At 36.3% G+C, this 24,493-nt stretch overlaps 1 protein-coding gene across 5 annotated transcripts in view; it reads left to right on the top strand.

Annotated features, from left to right (window-relative positions):
- LOC138707859 (uncharacterized) overlaps positions 1-24,493 on the top strand; it is a 234,955-nt gene that overhangs the window by 53,043 nt on the left and 157,419 nt on the right. The window contains exons 1-3 of one of the 5 annotated variants that reach the window (XM_069837848.1): positions 2,144-2,250; positions 18,177-18,223; positions 20,094-20,263. In XM_069837848.1, the coding sequence (XP_069693949.1) occupies positions 20,156-20,263 (108 nt within the window). In that variant the 5' untranslated portion in view covers positions 2,144-2,250; positions 18,177-18,223; positions 20,094-20,155. Of the gene's footprint in view, positions 1-2,143; positions 2,251-2,666; positions 2,910-13,245; positions 13,396-18,176; positions 18,224-20,093; positions 20,264-24,493 lie in introns of those variants that run through there. The other 4 variants (XM_069837845.1, XM_069837847.1, XM_069837846.1 and 1 more) reach the window with 4 other exon arrangements.

The following is a 24,493-nucleotide window of genomic DNA, read 5'->3' as shown; positions in this document are numbered from 1 at the left end:
GTGAACATTCATAATCACGGTTAATAAAAGAATTAATATGTCAACGTTTTAATTCAATCTGTAAGTTAAACTGCTGCATGAAGTCAAAAAAAGTAGTAGCAGAAATAGTAGCAGTAATAATAGCAGTAGCAGGAGGAATAGGATAAGAAGTTGTTTCATTAATCCGTAACTAAGACAAGAATTACTTTCAATCAGTTATATTAAAAATATATATTTTTATAATTTATGCAGTTTCTGTATGTTTAAGTTCGGTGAATAATTTTATTAGTCATGTATGCACTGAAACAACAGCTGTTTGAAGAAAATGAATGATATAGAGTGAGTGAAGGACAATAACAGTGTATAATAACGGTAATCACCAGGGGCGGCCGGTCCTTATGTGCTCATAATAAATGTAAGGGAGAAAGAGATTTTTTTATTTTAAAAACCTCAAAAATATTAATTTTAATTGCAATAGTTAACGTATGTTTCCGTTTTCTATTGTTAAACCATTTGAATCTTCCGCCTTGTCACGTTTCATCATCCACCCTCCACTGTAGTGCGAGATATGCTAAGCACTAGAAAGATGTCGAAAAGGAGGAATGCACATGCTCCAGTTACCCTTTTCACTTCCCCGCAAGCACCGAAAACCTCAAGAAACTGCTCTCCCTCTTGTGCTCACGGAGGAGTAGCCAGACAGAATAGCCAACTTACGTATTTAGTACCTAAAACTTAAGTTATTAAAATAATATATTTAATTACAAACATTTCTTTTTTCTATTAGAAATTTGGTTTTTAGTCGTTGTTTTCAATTCTTCTAGTTCATAAAATTAGACATACATATTTACCTTTGTAAATATATGCATTTTAGCTGTTTTGAATTGCGGATTGTCTATTGTTTGAACAAGAGGGTTGGGGATACTACACGTGGTCGGCACGTTGCCAACCGTGGCCGAATTCGGCTAAACGTAGCTTAATTTTTAGTCATGTAGCTTGTAGCAGAATGGTCGTAGTCGAATGTCAAAATGTAGCCGAATTGAGATTCAATCGAGCGACCATGTGTGAATACTCTACTTTTATGTGTAAACACTTTCTTTCAACAAATTTATTTTCTCATATTAATACCCACCAGAATTTCCTCACTTCCTCATTAAAATTACGAAAATATACCGGTAGAAACTTTGTGTCACAGACTGAATTCTGAACAATGTGACCCACATTTATGGCAAGGATAGCATTGCTATTTTCAGTTTTATTTTCCTGTTATGTGAATAGCGTTTATTACCTAACTGACAATTTCTGTAGGTACTCGTGAATTTGCAGACACCCGTCGGGCGGTTTATTAGGGGTCGCCTACCCACCAAAAGTAAACCAGTAACCTGACAGTTCCTCTGTTGGTGAACTTCCCGGCACACAGCAGAGTTTTTATTAGGGGTCGCCTACTCCACAAAAATAACCGTACTCCGACTTCAAATAACAATGAAACTTAAGCCTCTTAGATTTAAAAAACTGGCTCTTCCCACGCATATCTATCCCATTGTCCACTTGTTGCGACACTTGGTGCAAAACATTGTAAACATAACATTGATCCTCGGTTCTATTTATTACTCAAGAATAAGGGCTACCTCTAAAGTTCTAAAATATCTCCAGACATACCGCACTTTACGAAAGGTCTTCTGATGATACAGTGTTTAGGTCTACAATGTTTTGCACAAAATGTCGCAACAAATTGGCAATGAGATATGAGTGGGAAGGCCGGGAACGGCCAGTTTTCAAAATGTGTGAGTCTTATGTTTCATTGTTATTTATTTTCTTTTATGGCGTCTTCCCCCGTCAGTATACTGGAAATAAGGAAAACAGTCTTACATGTGTCCGATTTCCAGTCAGTCGAGTTCTACTAAGATAGGACATACTTAGTAAATGTAACTTTTTTGTGCAGTTTAGTGTAGTGTGTTGTGATCTCATCTTGAGTTCTGACAGAGGAATTAATTCACGTAATAAGCTTGCTACGAACACACTGATTGGTCTCCTGTTATCATCGCATGCTAAGATCAATGACAAGTCAGTGTTATATCCTAAGGTAGGACCAAGTGACGAACAACAGGAAGAAAAAGAGGTTGATGGCTTCTTCAATGTGTGTTAGTGTTACAAAATTGTAACTGTAAATATGTACCTATAAATACGTAGACAAATATGTAAACACGTGGACACTGTGACTTTTTTTGTATGTATTAGCAAGTGTTATCAGAAGGATCAACTAGATTTCATTAGGTGAGTTAATAAATACCGGTACTTTCCCTTTTTTATATTGCTGCATGCTTTGTAGAGTGGGTTAGCAACGCTTTACCAAACCTATAGAAGTGTGTTGATGATTAGGCCTATGTATTGATTTTTCGGTTTGTAAAAAATAATGATTACTATGAATATTAACATTAATAACCCCATTAATAATAATAATAATAATAATAATAATAATAATAATAATAATAGTATTCGTAGCTCTTTCGAATCATTTTTATTAAATTAATATAACGCGCAATGAAATCATCGTTAAACGCAGCAGATTGAACAACAAATACGCAAATTCTTAAAGTTTTGAGCGTAGCTTAATTTCAGTCTTTGTAGCTGAATTTCGGGATGTTTGTAGCCGACTCGCTCGTGTTCAGGTTGGCAACGCTGGCTCGGCACCGGGAAGCTGACGCAGTCGTGTTCTTCAAAAACGTGTTTGAAATGGGTGGTTGTTTGCATGGTGTATTATTTTGTGTTAAGTGTTATGTTCTTACTTCTCCGAGTGAGTGCCAGTGTTGGACCATTGACATGAATTCAGTTGACAATTTGTTAAAAACATTATTTTTTTATAACTCTCTAGAACAGGCCTGTACAAGGTTTGCGCTCTCCAAGCCGGCTCACAGCCCATGAGCGGAATCCAGGTATTAGCTGCGCTCTGTATAAGGGTGGACTGGAAGAAGGGGTGATCTCGTACAAAATGTACACAAGGTGTTCATGAAATGAATTACCGTTCAGTGTTTACAAAACTATCTTGCACTGTAATTAATTAATAAAGAAATATTTATTTTACAGAAATAATACAAATTCTATAGCTACTCAAATGTACAATATCATTTTGTTATATTTTTATTTATCAGTACATGAAAACGAGGTTTTATGCTGTTGGCAGCTGAAAGGAACAGTAGCCTACTGGTCGTAATGAAACATCAGTTGGATGTTCGATGCCTGCCTTTATTAAAGTTGATTATAGAAAACAGTTGCTCACAATAATATAAATGTTGAGCCAAACATAGCAATCATTTTCACAGCCAGCCAGTCGTGGATATTATTGCTAATGTTTAGTCTTGTAAAATTCAACCAGGCTAGTAGTATTATTCAAACGATCTTTAGCCCTTAGGTCACAATGAAGATCAATAAGTTCGAGCTGTAAATCGTTAAATGTTAAATGTTATGTTCCGTCTTTTAGATTCCTCCATACTGCACTGTACAAGTAGGTAAGCAACGTGAAACGGTTACTGAGAATAGGCCTACACACTGCACTCCACTAGATAACTGAGTGGTCGTTTCCCTCTCCTCTACCTATAGCAAGTCTATGTCATTCTGACGTATCTTCCTCTCCGTTTCGGCGAGCAGTAAACACCGCTCTCCCGCTTCGAAGGAGCGCGCGCGCTCGTTGAGCGCTGTTTGTGCAGGCCTGCTCTAGAAGATAAAATACAAATTAAACAGGTAGACGGGTCCCCGACTTAAACCTAACACAAAAAGCGAAAGGAGCCGGAAGGCGGGAATACACAAGACAGTTCAATAGGAATGTTTATGATGCATGTAACTGGATTTGTGATTGTAATATTAGAAATTCACTCTTCTGCTTTCCTTGTGTTCTTTTTGGAAACAGTGATGCATTTAGCAAGACAGGTGTCAAAGATCTTGGCCATATTAATTGTTTAATTGGAAAGCGGTTTAATTAAAGTCCATGGTGGAAATAAGAAACATATGAACAATGTGTTAGATCTCTCCTTGCTTGGCACAGTTAATATTGCCACAACAACAGCCTATCAAGATAACGTTATAAAACACAACCAACAGGTAGAAAAAATACACACATTCTTTCCAGAATAATTGATTGCGTTAAGTTCTGCGGTGCCTTTGAGCTTGCCCTCAGGGGACATGATGAATCTAAAGAATCAGAAAATCCTGGTGTTTTTTAGGACTCGTAGACCTTATTAGCAGCATTGAAAATGCCGTAAAAGAACATGGAGTCAAGTAATGTTTTCAAAGGGACTTCGAAAACTATTCAAAAGGAGCTGTTAGACTGTTCATTTATTATTATTATTATTATTATTATTATTATTATTATTATTATTATTATTATTATTATTATTATTATTGTAGCACATGCGTTTAAAAAGTCACGAGCCGCCACTGGTAATCACTATCTTCGAAATGAGTTGAACACACTGAATGATTCAATGTAGGGTAGAAATTCTCTGCGGATTGCACCTATCCACTTTCGGTTAAGGGAATCTTTACTCAGAGGAAACTTGAAGTATAAAGATCACATGGCAAGTACAATAGTTTGTCTTCTGTAACATAATATGGAGAAAAAATCGTCGTAGAAATTAAGAATTATCTAACCAGTGAAATATAATATTCCTTCCTTCTTTATCGTTACATCCGTGTGCATTACTGCAACTAAAAGCAGCACACGAAAGAACCATACTTATTCAGCTCTACCAAACAAATGGCCGCTCGTCGACTGTTCAATTTCGTAACATGACACTAGCACCAGTGAGCGGTCTAGCGGTTATTTAGTAAGTCTATGATATAAACCAACGAGTTTCTTTCTAACTCGTTGATATAAACCGTGTGTTTTTTTAAGCAAGACATAAAGTGCTGCAGCAAGACCGTTCTTTTATTACATTCGCTTCACTGTCGCTGCAGCAGCGCTGCAGAAACCGTGCAACAAATCAAAACACTGCTTTACGAGTTTGCTGCATGATCCATCATGGCGGAATGCGTGTTTGGGTCTTTTGCAACGTTTACTTAGTTACAAATGGCTTTTAAGGAACCAGGAGGTTCATTGCCGCCCTCACATAAGCCCGCCATTGGTCCCTATCCTGAGCAAGGTTAATTCAGTCCCTACTATCATATCCCACCTCCCTCAAATCCATTTTTATATTATTCTCCTATCTACGTCTCGGCCTCCCCAAAGGTCTTATTCCCTCTGGCCTTCCAACTAACACTCTATATTCATTTCTGGATTCGCCCATATCTGCCACATGTCCTGCCCATCTCAAATGTCTGGATTTAATATTCCTAATTATGTCAGGTGAAGAATGCAATGTGTGCAGTTCTGCGTTGTGTTTCTCCATTCTCCTGTAACACCATCCCTCTTAGCCCCAAATATTTTCCTAAGAACCTTATTCTCAAACACCCTTAATCGCTGTTCCTCTCTCAAAGTGAGAGTCCAAGTTTCACATCCATACAGAACAACCGGTAATATAACTGTTTTATAAATTCCAATTTTCAGATTTTTTGACAGCAGACTAGAAGACAAAAGCTTCTCAACCGAATAATAACAGGCATTTCTCACATTTATTCTGCGTTTAATTTCCTCCTGAGTGTCATTTACATTTGTTACTGTTGCTCCAAAATATTTAAATTTTTCTACCTCTTCGAAGGATAAATCTCCAATTTTTATAGTTCCATTTCATACAATATTCTGGTCACGAGACCTAATCATATACTTAGTCTTTTCGGAATTTACTTCCAAACCTATTGCTTTACTTGTTTCAAGTAGAATTTCCATGTTTACCCTAATTGTTTGTGGATTTTCTCCTGACATATTCACGTCATCTGCATAGACAAGAAGCTGATGTAACCCATTCAATTCTAAACCCTCTGTGTTATCCTGAACTTTCCTAATGGCATATTCTAGAGCAAAGTTAAAAAGTAAAGGTGATAGTGCATCTCCTTGCTTTAGCCCGCAGTGAATTGGAAAAGCATCAGATAGAAACTGGCCTATACGGACACTGCTGTAAGTTTCACTAAGACACATTTCAATTAATCGAATTAGTTTCTTGGGAATACCAAATTCAATAAGATTATTATATAAAACTTCTCTCTTAACCGAGTCATATGCCTTTTTGAAATCTATAAATAACTGATGTACTGTACCCTTATACTCCCATTTTTTCTCCAATATTTGTCGAATACAAAAAATCTGATCAAAAGTCGATCTATTAAGCCTAAAACCACACTGATGATCCCCAATAATTTCATCTACATATGGAGATAATCTTCTCAAAAGGATATTCGACAAAATTTTGTAGGATGTCAACAAAAGTGATATTCCTCGAAAGTTACTACAGTTAGACTTGTCCGCCTTCTTAAAAATAGGTACGATTATGGACTCCTTCCATTATTCTGGTATAATTTCCTTTTCTCAAATTGCAAGTACAAGCTTATAAATTTCGCTAGATAATGCACTTCCACCCTCTTGTATTAATTCGGCTGGAATTTGATCAATACCTGGAGACTTGTACTTTTTCAGATTTTCTATCGAAATTTCGACTTCAGAAAGTGTGGGTTCGGGTATAATTGGCTCAGCAGTTTGTATTTGAATTTCGTCCTGATCATTTCTATTTGGCCTATATGTATTTAGTAGTTGTCCAAAATAGTTTTTCCATCTGTTCAGGACTGAATGAGAGTCCGCAAGCAAGTCACCATTCTCATCCTTTGTCACGTTTACCCTTGCCTGATATCTGTTTTTAAATTCCTTTACACCGTTATATAAATCCCGAATGTTTTTATTCTTATTATTTTTTTCTACCTCATTCAGTTTTTCCTTCAAGTAATCTCTCGTTTTATTCCTAAGTGTACGACTTGATCCATGTTGAATCTTTCGTACACTACTTTTAACACTTGAATATAAATAATTGATTAAATGGCGATCTTACTCGTGTTAATTATGTAGCATGAGCAGCTTATAGCTGTTTCGGTGCTATTCGACACCATCCTCAGAGCCTACATCGATGAAATCATCCAAATCACAGACATCATAACAAAGCAAAACTATTTCACACACAACAACAAATACTACACCCAAACAGAAGGATTGCCAATGGGATCACCCATATCTAGCATACTAGCAGAGATATTTTTACACAACATAGAACAAACATATATACTCAAGTCCACACCTGTGGAGTAACGGTCAGCACGTCTGGCTGCGAAACCAGGTGGTCCGGGTTCGAATCCCAGTTGGGGCAAGTTACCTGGTTGGGTTTTTTCCGGGGTTTTCCCTCAACCCAATATGAGCAAATGCTGGGTAACTTTCGGTGCTGGATCCCGGACTCATTTCACCGGCATTATCACCTTCATTTCATTCCTAGATGTTGATACAACGTCGTAAAATAACCCAATAAAATAAAAATAAATACATACTCAACAATGAACACAACAAATATGCAGACAACATAATATACTGGTACAGATACGTAGACGACATACTCATACTATACAAAGGAAACAAACGACAAATGCACAAACTACACCAATACATAAACAAAATACACCCAAAACTCCAATACACACTGGAACTTGAAAACAATAACTATATAAATTTCCTAGACATCATCATAACAAAAGCTGACAACAAACACACCTTCAGAAAACCAACCACCACCACCACCACACACATACACAACACATCTAATCACCCCACACAACACAAACGTGCTGCATTCAGGACAATGGTACACAGATTACTCAACACTACAATGAAGAAGTGAACACAATCAAATACATGGTTAAAGAAAATGGTTAAAACCCAAACATAATGGACAATATCATAAGGAAGACAAAACAAAAACTCAACAAACACACAAAACACAACACAAACACAAGAACACAAGAAATACATCACACTAACATACGAAAACAAAAACACACACAAGATCGCATCCTCATTCAGAAAACAGAAATACAACATAGCATACAGAACAGAAAACACACTACAAAGACATCTCAACACACAAACAACACAAACAAATAAATGCAACCACACAGGCGTATACAAATGCACATGCAATAGTTGCGACAGTTTCTACATTGGACAGACAGACAAATCAATCCAAACTCGATACAAAGAACACATTAAAGCAATAACCAGAGGACACAATACTCTACATATGCTGAACACAAAACTAATGCTAACCACACATACAATAACATAAATACAGACATGGAAATCCTACACATACAACCCAAAAACCAAAAACTCAATATACTAGAACAATATGAAATATACAGACACACTGAAACACACCCAATCAAATTCTCAACACACAGATCAACTTCAGAACACACGCACTATTTGACACAACTCTTCATCACACGAACGCACCCACACAACAGGCAGCGAAGTTGAGATAGCGCTGAGATCTAGTAGGCTCTGTGGATGGTGTCGAATAGCACCGAAACAGCTGTAAGCTGCACATGCTTACATAATTAACACGAGTAAGATCGCCATTTAATCAATTATTTGTATGACTTGCTTCCTGTCTTTCATTGAAATAATTATCTCTATTCTCCTCAATTGGATCCTGTAAAAATTTCAATTTTGCCTGTTTCCTTCTTACCATGCAACAATCTTCATCAAACCATGGTTTCCTTTTCTTAGTTTGATGATAACCTATGCTCTGTTCAGCTGCAATTTTGATATTATCTCGGATATTCTCCAACATGCTATTATAATCTAACTCTTCCTCAACTTCGTCGGAAGTTGCTAAAGCAGCAAACCTATTTGAAATTTCGACCTGATAATGTTGCTTTGTTTCCTCGTCCCTTAATTTCAGAATATTGTATCTACTAAAATTAGCTTGTTGCTCTACTCGCTTGGCTGCTGATAGTCTTTCTCTCATTTCTCCAATTACCAAATAATGGTCTGAATTACAGTCCGCCCCCCTGAAGGTTCGAATGTCTACTATACTGGTATGTCTTCATTTATCTATCAAGATGTGATGTATTTGGTTGCGTGTCATTCCATCTGGAGAAGTCCAAGTATATTTATGTATATCCTCATGGGGGAATGTTGTACTTTTAAACTTTTTGATGTTGCAAAGTTGACAAACCTAACTCCATTATCATTACTAGTTACGTGTAGGCTCTTTTTTCCAATACTTGGTTTAAAAATATCCTCCCATCCTACTTTAGCATTGAAATCCCCCAATAAAATTTTCATGTGATATCTAGATAACTGATCAAAAGTGTGTTCCAATTCCTCATAGAAGCTATCCTTTATATAGTCGTCCTTCTCTTCTGTAGGGGCGTGAGCATTTATAACTACGATATCGCACCATCTATCCTTAAGTACTAAATATGATAACCTGTCACTGATAAATACGACCTTTTTTTACTGCTGATTTTATTCCTTTATGTACAAAGAATCCTGTTCCTAATTAGTGATTATTGTTTCCTTCCCCATAATATAGCAAGTAATCTCCTATTTGTGATATGCCATTCCCATCTAACCTAACCTCTTGTACTCCCACGAAGTCTATTCTATAGCTAGCTAGTTCTTTTGCTACTAATGTCACCCCCTCCTGTTCTATAAAGACTAGTTTTGTTCCATGTACCAAATCTCATAACTTTATTCCTTTGTTGTGGTCATGCCGGAGAATCAGTCCTATTCCGAGGCTCATTTTTAGGTTTCGTAACAAGCTATTTTTTACGGTGATGGGTTGTTAGCCCTTCGCCCAACCCCCAAGCTGGAGGACCACCCCTTATTGGCTGTCCATGACTGCTTTTCAATATATTCGCAGCTACCCTCCATATCAGGAGGCAGTCTCCTCTATCCGCAACCTGAGCATGCGCCATGCCGTGGTGATAGGGACCCACAATACATGGCTTTTGCAACGTTCATTATTGTTAAAATTATTGTTAAAAGCATCTAGTAATAATAATTTCATGTCATTATCATGGAAGTCGAAACTGTTTAACATGTTCTGTTCTTTTAAGGTCAAATTTATTAATGCAGTAATAGAAGTCAATATTAATTGTCCACCATTTTGCAGTCAGCTGACCTAGTACCTAATTGCGTTTTTTCGACCCTCATTTTGCTGCAGGAAAGGCTTCAAGCGCTTTACTGAAGCGTGAAAAACGCATGGGCTTTACTGAAGCGCTTAAGAAAAATGCATGGAAATTGTTCCTGTCATTCCTATTATGTCGACTACTCTATTCTAATTATTCGTTACTAAAATGTCTACAGTGAAATATTTTGACTGTGGCAGAAGTATATTCTTCTGCAAGCAGTATACTAAGAGTGTTTGTGCAAGTCCTATCCTGTCAATCACTGCATCCATCAGTCTGGTAAGAAACTAAAACATGTAAATAGTACTGAACACATTGTAAATATTAAAAATACCGGGTGAAACTAGCGCTGAGGTAGTTCCAGGGATTTCGGAAGTGGAAATCGTTGAATTTGTAAGGGATTTTTTTTTGTGGAGGTGCAGTTGATCGCATATGCAATGCATAACAGAAGCCCAAACTGGATAAACTTCAGAATTCGATTACCCTTATTTTCCTCTTCCTCCAAAATTCCAGCCGGCTAAATCTGAAAGAACAGATCACTAGTAGGGGAAGTTATCCCCACTCTAGCCGCATGCCAGCTGCTCTTTGTTTACTGTTTATCCTCCGCCCCAGGGGCTCACTCCCAAGCCCACCATAATGAAATGTGCATTCGACACTTATGCATTTAGCATAACACAACACACAACAGCTTTTACGATCTGTTCTTTCAGATTTTCCCTACAAAAATAAATTAGCTCTCTCTAGTATTTTAAGATAATTGTTGGCAGTGAAGTAACAGTATAGGCCTACTGAAGTTCATTTTTTTTAAGATTTGAAGTATGATTTGCTGCATAAATTCCTGTCGGTTTGTAAAAACTGATGCACTCTCTGGTCCTAATCTTAGAAGTGTTAATATGAATAGCGCTAATCAACTGGAAAATTGAGTCGTTCATTGGTTTCACATGTAAACAGCTACTCAGAAAGTTAATAGATGGTGGAAGTATTGAAGAAAGTCAGACCAATACTTTTGTGAGGAGGTGAGGACTTACTTTTCTACTTCCATCAAGTATTTTCAAGTGAATTTGCCATTCATTGTTACTTAATGTTGTTTGTAATAGCACATTTGCCATTGTAAATACCAGTAATACGGGAAGAAACTTTGATCAAGTTCAATGTTTTTGCAATAGATATAAAGATGGTCTTCACTTCTCGATGATGATTGATATAGTATGAATTGTTTGTATGACAAGTTTATGCTTTACAATTGTAAACAGAAAGCTCAAACAAATAATTCCCATAGTTCCGATTGTGTAGAAGTGTGGAACAATCTTTACAAAGAAATTAACTGTACTGGCAGTCCAAAGTATAAGTTATGCAAAGTTGTACAATTTGTTGTGACATTACCACAAAGTAATGCAACAGAAAAGAATTTTTAGTTTAACACTAGGAGGACCAGAGATTCTGTCTACCTACAAGGACCAGACCCGTCATTTGACAGGTGCAGGCTTAATAGGTTTTCTTTCCAAATATTTAACACTTTTGAATAGGAATGTTTATTTATATAATTTTTTAATGCTTTTAATGAATATGTATGATTTTTCTCTAGAATATGATATTTTTTAAATTTCAATAACTATTGAGTTCATCTTAAGAAAACTAAGTACAAAAATGAAAGGAATAATTTCTACATTTAAACACTATGCATTACACGATAAACAAGAAAAAAACTATTAACAAGAAACACAAAAATAAGCATCCTTTCATGATTGTTTATTCAAAGCCACCGGCTGCATCATAACACCTTACACAGGTATACTCGGAACTTGCTAAGCATGGTCCACATACGTACTTGAAGCACTTTGCACACTGATTTTCACTTCTGTTCTTCCCTCTGCATCCTCCAATCTGACATGTCTTGTGGACGTTGTGCTGCTGAGGAATTATTTCAGGAAGAGGGGCTTGTGGTCTAGTGGTTACATATCTGGCTGCTAGTCCTTCTCCCAACTTGAATATGAACTGGCGCCGGGAAACATTGTCACCTGTTACCTCCTTGTACAGAATCCATGTGTTGATTGCGGCCAGGTCCAGCATATCGAAAAACACATGCATAGGCCATCTACGGCATTCGTATTTCACAGTGTAAAGTCGAGCCATTTGATCTATGATTTCAACACCACACTTAGTTTCATTATAGAACATCACTGTTTCAGGTAGCTTTTTTTGATGCTGCTCGTTTATGGTAACTGTGTTGTGTATTGTGCTCAACAGGAGCACATTCTTGTTCTTTTTACACTGATAGGAGGTTAGGGTCATGTCACCCGACTTGTAAATAGTAGTACTGTGCAAGGGCACTGTAGGTGATTTTGCTGATGGAGGAACTTCCTGTCTAGACTTTTTCAGTGTACCGACTATGCTAGTACTCTTGCGTTTCAAATTTTCTCCAAGAGATTTGGCCGTGAAGAAATTGTCGCATGTAATATTTCTTCCCTTAGAAAGGTAGGGCTCTGCCAGACGCATTACAACGTGCTCTGCTAACAGTACACCTGCAGGACGCTCTTCATCTCTACCAAGGTAAGGAAAACCATTCACCAAGTATTTAGAGCTTGTATCAACAGCCAGCCAAAACTTTATTCCAAACTTGTCTGGTTTGCTATTCATGTACTGTATGAATGGGCAGCAAGCCTTGCAAGGAAACAACTGTTCATCCACAGTGATGTTTTTACTTGGTTTGTAACATAGCAAGCAATTGGCAATGAAGGTATTCCATATGGGAGTGGCAGCTGCAAAGCGATCTGTTTGTAATCTTTGAGATCATGTGGCTTTCTCGTCAAATCGCAGAAATCTTAAAATTTCACTAAATTGATTTCTACTCATGGTGTTCCGAAAAAATGCTGGTCCCCAAACCTGCGACGATAATAATTTTAGGGGAAAGTTTTTTTGCGCCATATACTCCTCTCACATACATAAGAGAAATAGCAGCTTCCAATGCTTCAATACTAATGGTCCAGCTGTCATCTTATAATTCCTGACATGCTCTTTTTTCAGTACATCTTTTTATATTCAGAAGCATGCTGTCATCAATTAGAAGTTTCCATGCGCTCGAAAGCTTACCGTTTACAATGGACCTCTTTGCATGGCCTGTAGGTCCGGGGGCTTCTGTCACGATATTCTGTCGTGCTCTTCTTCCAGGTGCAGCTTGTGGAGGAATAACAGTCCATTGTGTCCCATCAGCAGCAGTCTCAACACTTCCTAGGACAGGATTGTTTGTTACCTCAGAACAATTTCGTCCTCGTCCTCTGCCACGGCCACCTCTGATAGTTGGAACATTAGGAGCCAGTGGTAATGAAGCAGCTGAAAACATAATTCATAGATTAGATACTTTTATATTAGAGACACAATTCAATCTAGGAAATAGTGTTACAAAGATTTTTTCATATTGCTGTTGTAGTAATTAGAATTGAAGTAACATACTACGGTATTTATAAAAAATATGGTGATGAAAATAATAATAATAATAATAATAATAATAATAATAATAACAATAAATAACAATAATAACAATAATAGTATAATAATAACACGACAACGAATAAATAATAATAACAATAAATAATAATAATAATAATAATAAATACCTAATAATAAATTATGTAGCCTATCTCTTGTAGATGAAGTATCAGCTGGCTGTTCTGGTTGCTCGTTATCTTGCCTCACATTATGTGACGAATCATCATCTGAAGAGTCACTAGTTTCACCTCTGCTAGGAACGTAATCTGCATCCTTATCAGCATAGTCTGTACCTTGATTTTCACATAATTCGTGGATTTCGTCAATTTCACACAGATTACGCGGATCTTCACCTTCTGATTCGTCACCAGACATATTCAACAAATAGTCAATTTCTTCTTCTGACAAATAACGTTTGTCTCCAGACGCTGCCATTGTGAAACTGAATTTTCGCCGACGAAAACAGAGCGCACGTGTCAAAACAACACACACTTAGAGAACAATATTTCATTTTTAGATACCGACAAAGGACCTACCGAAGAGTCATAAACCACTCGCAGAGGTCGAATGAAATCTAAACATTGCTGCAACAATAGAAATTTGAACCGCATTTGGTGTGTAGGAACAGTCAGTCTGAATCTTGAAACCCATCAGAATGACGGGCGACGGTGCTTCTAGTAGTAATTGCTTGTAACATCCTTTAGAAAAGTCATAAAAGTCTAATATTTTTAGGAATCATACATCACAAAGATAAAATAAAAGTCATAAATTGTGGGAGTCATAGGATGAAAAGTTTTCGAATAATAATTATTTAAATCCGTGGTACCCGGCAGAATGATGGGTCCGGTCCTCCTAGTGTTAAACAGACAAAAATAAAACTCAATTTCGTTCCTCGATACAGATAGACATAACTCTCTCTTTCATTGTACATTGCAAATGAAACTATGAGGGAAAGTGCCATGAAGAAGTGTTTGATGAAAAATATTTTAATAAAGCCAGATATGTCACTGAAGAATATAATAAAAGAAATTCATGGTAATCTGACTGTGTATATTGTAGAATAACTCACCTGGCTGAGAACCCGAGAAGAGTTATTCTACATCAAACACCAGGAAAGCCTCAAGTCATACATTGTGTATATGGTGTTTCACATTTTCAAAGCTCAATAATTTGTTATTGCATGTATGGCAATGTATTTGTTTATAATTTTTCTCATGAAAATAATTATTTTTGTTGTCTGCTTTTGAACATGATTTCCAGCTTATTTCAGAATTTTAACTTGGCGGCTATAGTATGTGTTATACAGCACTGGAATGTACTGTACGTTTCGCGTTCATTTTGAAGTGTTCTACCTTTTTAATTCACATATTTAGATTACCTACACCGATCCATTCTTTCCAGTTTTTAGCTATTTTCAAGTCAACTGAAGTCCTTTATGAATTCTTCACGTTCCAAACTAAGTTACTTGTGAAAATTAGACAATTCTTACACTTTTTAAATAAAGAGCTTAGTGTTGTGTGCTACAAAAAACGTAAATTTTCAACGTTTTCTTCTGAATGACACATTGTCAGCCTCTTTACACTCTGTGGCAGGGCCGGGTCCACCACTGTGAAATGTGATCGTGAAATGAGCGAGCTTAGGTTCAAATCCTGGTTGGGGCTTTTTCCCGAGTTTTTCCCTCGATCACTCGAAACAGAATTGTTGGGTAACTTTCGGCATTGGACCTCGGACTCATTTTGCTTTCATTAGCATCATTTCATTAATCGTCTTCAATAGTTACAAATTGACCAGGAGGACATGGCGGACGTGGTTCCAGTATTCAACTACAGGTGGCATCTGTCTGCAGGAGCTGCACATATCCCAGAGAAGCTGCAGAGCTTCAATCAGCAGACTGCAGTAGACAGGAGGAGTGTAGCTTCCTCAGATAGATGGCGCCTTTGTGAGTGGTGGAATCAACAGTGGCATGGCCCTTTGGTTAAGGATGCAGCAGATTCATGCACGTGAACTGTGAACAGATGCCATCTATCTGAAGAGGCTGCAGATGAATATCACAGGAAGGTGAAGGGCCGTTCCTATTCACGTGGACTCCATTAGACTTGGATGCTGTGGCTGAATCAATAAGATGGCACCAGACAGTGAATCACGTGCTTGATGATCTGTACTAGGGACTTCAAAATCATTACAATAAAGGAGATTGCACAATAAGCCTAAGGCTGCAGTGCTTGCCTATGGGCCCTGTTACTGGATCTCTCCATAAGCATGCCAGTTTGGAGAACATTTGAAATGAAAATTCCAGTTTAACGAACATTAAAGAAAAACAGAAATACTGTAGCTGATGCCCTTCAAGAGAATAGACTTATTAATAAATGGCTTGATGAGAAAGAATGATTAAATAGTTGTTTTAGAGGTAATAATTGGTACACCACTATATTTGTGCAGACAGGAATTCATAAACTTACCAATTGCATTTCAGATTATATACATGAACATGTAAAAACTGAAATTTCATATTTCTTTTCTGTACAAGTTAATGATACCACACGCATTTGTCAGACGTCCAAATGCTTTATTAAAGTGAGATACGTTAATGTAGGGAAGAAACTAGTTGGGAGAGTTTTAGGCTTCCATAACTTACAGTAGAGCATTGATAATCCGAATGTCAATAACCTGAACCGTCGAAAATCCGAACCCAAACCCTTATTTTTTTTTTTACACTCTTTTGAAAAAGTGCTGGCATGGTTCACACTTGGCTCCCTCGACTGGTCGCCAGTGCTGTATGATGGAGTGGGGATGGATGCATCCGCATCGAAGGAAAGTTGAAAAAACCCGACCCCTGAATATGTGCAAGCTGAAGATTTTACTGAAGTTACGACTCTTTTTAATACCATACCCGGCTTCGAAAATTGTGACAAGGACGATGCTAACAAATGGTTGAATCTTGACCAAAATGACTTCAGCTACCAAATTTTGAACAATGACGAAATTCTGACTGCTGTAACAGATACATAGTGAAGCAACTATAGATGAAGATGACGTAGCTGAAACCAGGTTGAAGAAAGTCCTAGGACTACTCATGTTGAAGCTTTCAATGCTCTGGAGACGACTATAAATTGGCTGGATAAAATGCCTGATTGTACGGCAACACAGCTTGCCTGTCTATGACAAGTTAGAGACTTGGCTGCAAAGGAAGAAAGCTTAGAAAAAAAATGGAAACACTTTTTAAATCTGTCTAGTGTTGTTTGTAGTACGGTATGTAGGCCTATTGAAATCTTTAAAGTTAACCTTCGTATCCCTATGAGGGATGTGATCACACCCCAGCTTTATTTATTGAACAATAATATCATCATATGTGATTTCAGCAACACGTATTAATTATTTTGTGACAGAAAAACATTATTACGTTATTTCCAATTGTTATCACTCCAATTTTGTCAACAATGTACCCACAAATAAATTAAATTATGCTTGGGGTGCATGTACACCCTTCTCAGGAACCCATGTTGTAATGTTGGCGACACTGTAATTCCACTTTTCTTGCCTTCTATATAGTTATTCTGGACCAGCCTCATGGGCTAGTAGCCAGAGCTTCTGACTACATACAGTTCATGAGGTCCTGGGTTCGATTGCCGGTTAGAACACAGGAATTTTTCCTTAAAGGGGAATGTTCCCGTTTTCGCCCATGGTATGGAAATTAGATTAGGCTTAGGTTTAAGACCTCTCCTAGCACTTCATAATCATCCTATCATAACATCATTGGGGCAGCGTAACTCTGCCTTCCAGGCACCCCAGTCTCAGAAATGGGTTACAAATAAGCCATTGACAGGAAAGACCAGAAATGTCAAATGACAACCTGGTGACATTGGGTACGCGCGCGCACTCTCTCTCTCTCTCTCTGTCTGTCTCTCTCTCTCTCTCTCTCTCTCTCTCTCTGTCTGTCAATCTGTCTGTCTGTCTCTCGGCAAGTGAACCATGAATATAATCATACACTTTTTAATAAATCTCGTGCTTCCCAATATCTTGTAGATTCAGTTGTTTTGGAGAGTGCTGGAGATTTTTTGAGGTGGTCTCTATCAGTGTGTTCCTTTAGATGGCTAAGACAGCATTATGGATCTGGTGTGATACCAATTCAATGTAGATGTTTTCCTAAAAGTTCATGTCTGTAATGAGGCAGAAGGTGCAACTGCTTCATTTCTTGGGTGGTTGGGTATGAAGTGTGTTTCATCTTTTCCACTGTGTGTCTTGGGATTTTCTTTCATATGAAGATCTTAGCAAGACTTTTTAATTGTAGCATTTACTGTGATGTGTGATACCAGTATATCTCTGAGAGCTCTTGTATTTCGGTGCTTTTTACTAGCATGTTTGCCATCTCATTTCCAGTCAGATCGCAGTGACCAGTGACCCACTATGGAACTGTTACCCCCCCCTCCCGATTTTGGAATCTAGTAACTAGTCATTCTTGTACTTTAGGGCCGTAACATGTACCCTAGCGTGTAACATTACGTATAAACATAACTTACGAAGAAAGGGACTAAAGTGAATATTGGGTCATTTGGAATATTTAATTGTGTAATTCAAGTTTCATTGTACAGTAAAGTACCAATTTTCTGTTGCAGTTTCGCGGATGTGGTACATTTGACAATCAATGGAAACAAATACACAGGTAAGAAACTAGTCACTTTCCAACAAAAGTAATATATAGATGGAGTTTCTCTTTCGAAATTCCACATAATAGTGTTAAAATTACTCTGAAACTCTTCAACTCTTGTATGTGGAGAGAATGAAAAACTGATGTGATTTAATATTTAATTGAGAAAAAATAAATATGAAAAAGAAAAGTGATATAATGCATGAAATTCATATCAAATCTTCAGAACATAAATAAATTCAGGAAAATCAGTGTCGATTCCAATTCTTAAGGGAGATCTCACGAGAAATGTTTATCTTTCCATTTCCAGAGGTACTTTATCTTTCAACATCAAATGCGCAATATATTCTAGAATCCAATTTAAATTTTTGGTAAAAAAGAACGTTGTTTTAGGAAGTTTTATTTGCTAAATACCTGTCGTTGTTTCATCAATTCAGTATGCCAGTTCAGTACCTATGGCCGACATGCAAAGGGTCGTCCTAACCCACCTGTAGCCACGGTAACATAACCTAATATACAAAACATATAAATTTTCGTCATCACTTAGTTTAGTTAATAGTGCTCCATGTGAATTTTTTGTCTTGTCAAACAGCATTGGATATTGTGGTCTGGCGAGCTTATCCCTAACATAGAAATAGGCCTATACAACTCTTTCTTCTGTGTTGTTGCTCATGTATTTTTTTTAATCCTCCTCGGAGAGAAAAGTGTGTTTTTCTCCCCCCCCCCCTCCACACACAATATCAGGCAATTAGTCTAGTGTTAACTTCTTTACAACTGCTGCCTTTTCCTTAGACTTCCTGGCAAATTCATTACTTTACTTAGAGCGCCTTTCCTAAAGATCAATTAGAACTATAAGATCCTTGGTTAGGGATTAAACCAGGTGATGTTTCTGTCTGCTTTTGTTTCATTTTATTCCTATGACGTTTTTGACAATCTGCATCTCCGAGATATTTCAACTTCTTAGCTTTTGCATCATTCACTAATGCTATTTTCTTTCACTGCCTACATCTCTCTCTCTCTCTTTCCTGTCTCAGTTGTTCTTCATATTTCTCCTTATTTTGTTTTAGTATTTGTTTAAATTTTCTCACACTCTCTTTTAAGGATACCGGTATCGTCAATTTAGATAAAATACAGTAAAAGAATAGTAAAATCTTTATATCTAAAGTGTATTTCAGCTATTAATAAATGATGAAACTTGACATACCAACTCGACAAGTATAGCAGGAGAAATACTTTAAATTAATGAAATTAGCAATATTTATTATATGATCAGTTGAATTGTTAAGGAATATGATCCATAAATGCAGTGTCACACTCATAACGCATTTTAGTATACTTATTTCACAATTTATAGAGAAAAGTTTTTTATTAAAATTTGTAGAGCATATCTGTAACTTGCGTTGAAAAATAGTGTTTTACGTAGTTATAATACACATTATCATGTGGCATTAGCATGTTTTACCTACTATAATGGAGGGCAAATTCAGGGCTGTCAACCATGAGACAACTGAAGTATAAATTTTTCTTCTCACCATTACCCTCGTTTCAAGAGCAAGTTATGAAAGTATGAAAATAAACTATTGAAGTAATTACCAATTTCATTTTCCTCATTAATTTAGCTTTAAAATGATATACAACATAATACAATTATAAAAAATGATATGCCTTCTTGTGAGTCACTTAACGTGGAATGACCCTTTACTAATTTTTTCAGTGTACCCTTCCAATTGTATTTTAGATCTTCCTCTTTTTCTATATTTACAAATATTTTTCTTGGTGCTGTACTTTAATCACTGTATATTTTTTGTAAAATAATGATAATTGTAATTTTTGTAAAATTTAGAATGAGAATGTATGTGATGTATTTATTTCTTTATGAATTCAGTTGGTCCAGATGTCTCACCAGACACCACACTCAATGGATACTTAAGGAATTATGCCCACTTGATGGGGACTAAGTTCATGTGTTTGGAAGGAGGTTGTGGATCTTGTGTGGTGACCGCATATATTGAGAATCCCGTAACTAAGAAGAAATCCAAATTAGCCGTCAATTCAGTGAGTATTACGTGTTGTTTCCTTAAAGCAGCACGTTCCTTTCAAATTGTCTTTGTTTTTTATGGTTTTAAGTTTATTTTATGCCTGTCGTTATTATTTTGTTTTATTTTATTTTTGATATCTAGCACTGGAATAAGTTCATTCTGTACATTTTCTAAATAAAGAATTTTACATACAAAATTGTTAATTTCATACATATTTTTCTTAATTTCATTATTTACATTTTCAATAATATTCACAACAATAAATGTTTCATTAAAAGTTAATTTGAATGCAGTTTAGTCTATTTCTAAAATGTAGTTACATTAAGTTTCTATTGTAGTTTTAAATGTCACACATGGACGATATTAAAAGCATGCATTTTTCTTCAATATCGTCCATAAACTTATAAGAGGAATAATCCAAAATATCATCATCAAATGCTCTTCGGATTAGGCCGTTGGGCCTGTTCCGTCTCCTGGATTCAGCTGGTCCCTCCAATGCTTCTTCGGTCTGCCGATGTTTCTCCTTCCTCTATAATCCAAAATATACTACATTTAATTATTGAGGATAATTCAATAAAAGTGGAGTATCCCTTTTCAGTGATTATTTTGAACTGTATGTAATACATAAATGTAAATCTCAATCGAAAGAAAATGTAATAATATTTAATATAACTTACAGTATTAAAAATAATTGCTTATTGCTTTATAAGTTTGCAATAAAATTATATGCAACATTTTTTTTACCACCTATAAAAGTTGTGTAATTTATATAATTATGTAATTTACTCAAAATAAGAACAATGAATAAGGAAATGAGACACAAATTTCTTTCATGAATATCAAATTACTTTAATCTTAGAATGTATTCATAACAATACTCACTCACTTACTCCATGGCACTACAGCCCTTGTAGGACCTTTGCCCCCCTCAACAACTTTTACCTATTCTGCTCGATCCTGTATTTTCCTCCACCAACCTCATATTTCCATGTGATGTAAGTTGTCATCCACAACATCTATCCATCTTCCTCGGTCTCCCTCTGTTACTTCGTCCTTATTCACAAGAATAATTCATTTAAAATTAAGCACGTTTTCAGTAAGCAACAAAGAAGGAGAGAATAAGAGGCATATTTCTTCCATGTCTGTGATTTACGCTGGCTCAAGTGGGAGGGAAATAAATAGGTTATGTGATGAAACAGCTTAGCTTTTTCTGGAAGTGCCAGTATAATAGAACTATCATGACTAGAGTGCGTTGTTGGGCTAAATCATAGATGCATAAACTCAATCATATAGAAAAATACCTTGAAACATATACCAACACCTTCATTGACTTGCTTTGCTGCTTGTCCTTGAACGATTTAGGCTTTTGGTGTGAATATTCAGTTGTGGAGTATACAAGTTTATTCTTTAAGTATGAAGAGTTTCACAGTTCTGTACACAGGAGGTAAAGGGCAATATGTCATAAATATTGAATATTACAGGGGAGCTAAATGGAAGTAATCTTTATCTCTATATCATATGGCACATAGTGCCCTTTCGAACGGGGTAAAGCACTTATTATTAAGTGTAGGAGATAGTGCTTTGAACCACTGAAAAGAGCGCAAAAAAATAAATATGAGTGTTATGCCATGATCTCAGTTTTGTAAAAAAAAAAAATGGACATATCGCCCTTTACTTTACTTCTGGTGAAGTGGAAGCGTGAAGTAAAATAACAAAATATCGCAATCATCTCTATATTTATTTACAAAATCGAAAGTTCATTTTACATGTCATACAAAAAAGTAATAATGTGACTATTTATGCTTCATAAACAAATTAATGACCATTGCTTTGGAAGTAAAATTTTATTGCAATTGAAAGATAGGACACCGTTATAAAATGCAAACTAAAAAAAATTGTCATTTTTGTGAAAACAGTTTACAAATTGGGTAAAAGTCTTCAGCAGCTATTGTTAATCCTTCACAAATTTTCTATCTACAAATAAATGTTAATAATTGATTAAATGGCGATCTTACTCGTGTTAATTATGAAAGCATGTGCGGCTTACAGCTGTTTCAGTGCTATTCGACACCATCCTCAGAGCCTACTAGATCTAGATATTTTTTAAAACTCCACTATGTATTTTGAAATTCTATAACTAAATGGCATTTCATACAAGTTGAGAGGATGTGAAGGCATTTCTTTCCCCTTCTACTTGTCTTGAGTCTGTCGGTGACAGAGCTGCTAGCTTTTACCTCTTATACCTGCACCCTCCAAGCTGTACACACGAGAAAATGAAATTTTAAATAAAGTACATAAGTAAATATAAAATACAGCCATACGGATGTTTGACTATTACATGTTTGATTATATTTTAGTCCCGTTCTTATATTTTCAACTAATAATTAAATTACAAATGTTAGTTTGTATTATGAAGTCAAGGGGGAGCGACACAGTGCAGATTGTACTACGTAAAGATTAATTTTTAGTCCTACAGAATTTATCTCTTATGCAGTAGCGGCTCGCCGTCAAAAAAATAGGTGAAGTGCTGTTCGCATACACAAATGCATGAACAGTTTTACCAATATAATGAGTAGGCCTGCTATTCGTAAACTACGTACAATTTTAATAGTTCTAGAAAACGTGCACACAGGAAAACTAATTTATTTCAGAACTCGCTCAATTTCTTGCATACCAAGTCAATCCTCCTATCTTTTAAAACAGCAAACTTGTCGATGATGTCTTCATAAAATGTCTGATTTAACTGAAGGGTCCACACTTGTGGAGTAACGGCTAGCGCGTCTGGCCGTGAAACCAGGTGGCCCGGGTTCAATTCCCGGTCGGGGAAAGTTACCTGGTTGAGGTTTTTTCCGGGGTTTTCTCTCAACCCAATATGAGCAAATGCTGGGTAACTTTCGGTGCTGGACACCGGACTCATTTCACCGGCATTGTCACCTTCATGTCATTCAGACGCTAAATAACCTAAGATGTTGATAAAGCGCCGTAAAATAACCTACTAAAATAAAAAAAATTTAACTGAGGGTGGACAGTATATTCTGTGCAAAGCTATGAGGCTAATGTTGAAAGTATCTCCTGTGATGTAACATTCCGAATGAAATTTTCAATCTCTTCAAACAGAAAAGCTTCTTTCATCAGAAGAATTTTTAAAGTTATTTTATACAACTTCTCTATTTTCTTAGGACTTCTTAAAACAAAGAACAAATGGAATTGTAGATCGTCAAGAATTTAAAACATATTTTTTATCCTCATATTTAAGTCTACAACACGACATTTTTAATAAATTACAATTGTGTCATTTTCGGGATACATATTTCGCACTCTTTTATCAAAGTTTCTATATACTGGTACCTAAGTACTCGTATTTGTATAACACTATAGTGATTAAACATACAATATACACTTAGATGTAGGATTAATACACTATATACACTTATCATTAGTACACTCTAAATACATTAAATAATAAGTTAATATATACGTACACAGTATTAAACTACATGTCTACATTTATGCGTGCATTAAACTTCCAAATACAAGAGCTGGAACAAAACTGGCGAGCTCATGAGAAGAAATAATACACGCCGAAGAAAAGAACTTTTAAACTTTGCTAATGTATGTGTGGTGTATTCCTGATAAAATAACATAGAACCAGCTAAATTACCACTGCAGGGGTGGCTGCTAAGACACAGGGAATGAGAATAATATTCTCGAGTCAGGTAGTATATACTGTAAAATTTCACAGCCCTTAAACAATAGCCCCCGGCCTTGGAGACCAGCTTCAACCCTTTTCTATTATTAGTACCGTTAGATCTGCAAACTGGTTACTCCACCTACAAGTCTCACAATTCTTCATAACTGAAAGACTCGGAAACGCACTTCACTCATACAATCTTTCTTTAGTGCGTGACGTCACGTTACGATGGAAACCAAGTGCTGTATGAGAATGGGAACCCAAATAATTTCACCCCTACAGTATTGTAAGTTCTAATAGACACCGCTCGGTGCTCGTAACAGTTGACATTATTCTATTCAGCGGACGGTTACAGGTACTATTTATACAGCTAAACACTACTGATAACGACTGAAAATAATACTTTTTTTTAGTTTAGAAATACGGTACCGGTAATAACTAGAATTAATTATTAATACGAGATAAAATTGTGTTTTACACATAAATAGGTGAAGTAGCACTTCACGTACTTCACCTGAATAACCGCCCCTGCTCTTATGGTAACAATGGTTATTA

Source organism: Periplaneta americana, chromosome 10 (genome assembly GCF_040183065.1).
Source record: "Periplaneta americana isolate PAMFEO1 chromosome 10, P.americana_PAMFEO1_priV1, whole genome shotgun sequence".
Lineage (NCBI taxonomy): Eukaryota > Metazoa > Arthropoda > Insecta > Blattodea > Blattidae > Periplaneta > Periplaneta americana.
The sequence above is the reverse complement of the archived record's forward strand: the minus strand, read 5'-3'. Positions and strand labels throughout refer to the sequence as shown.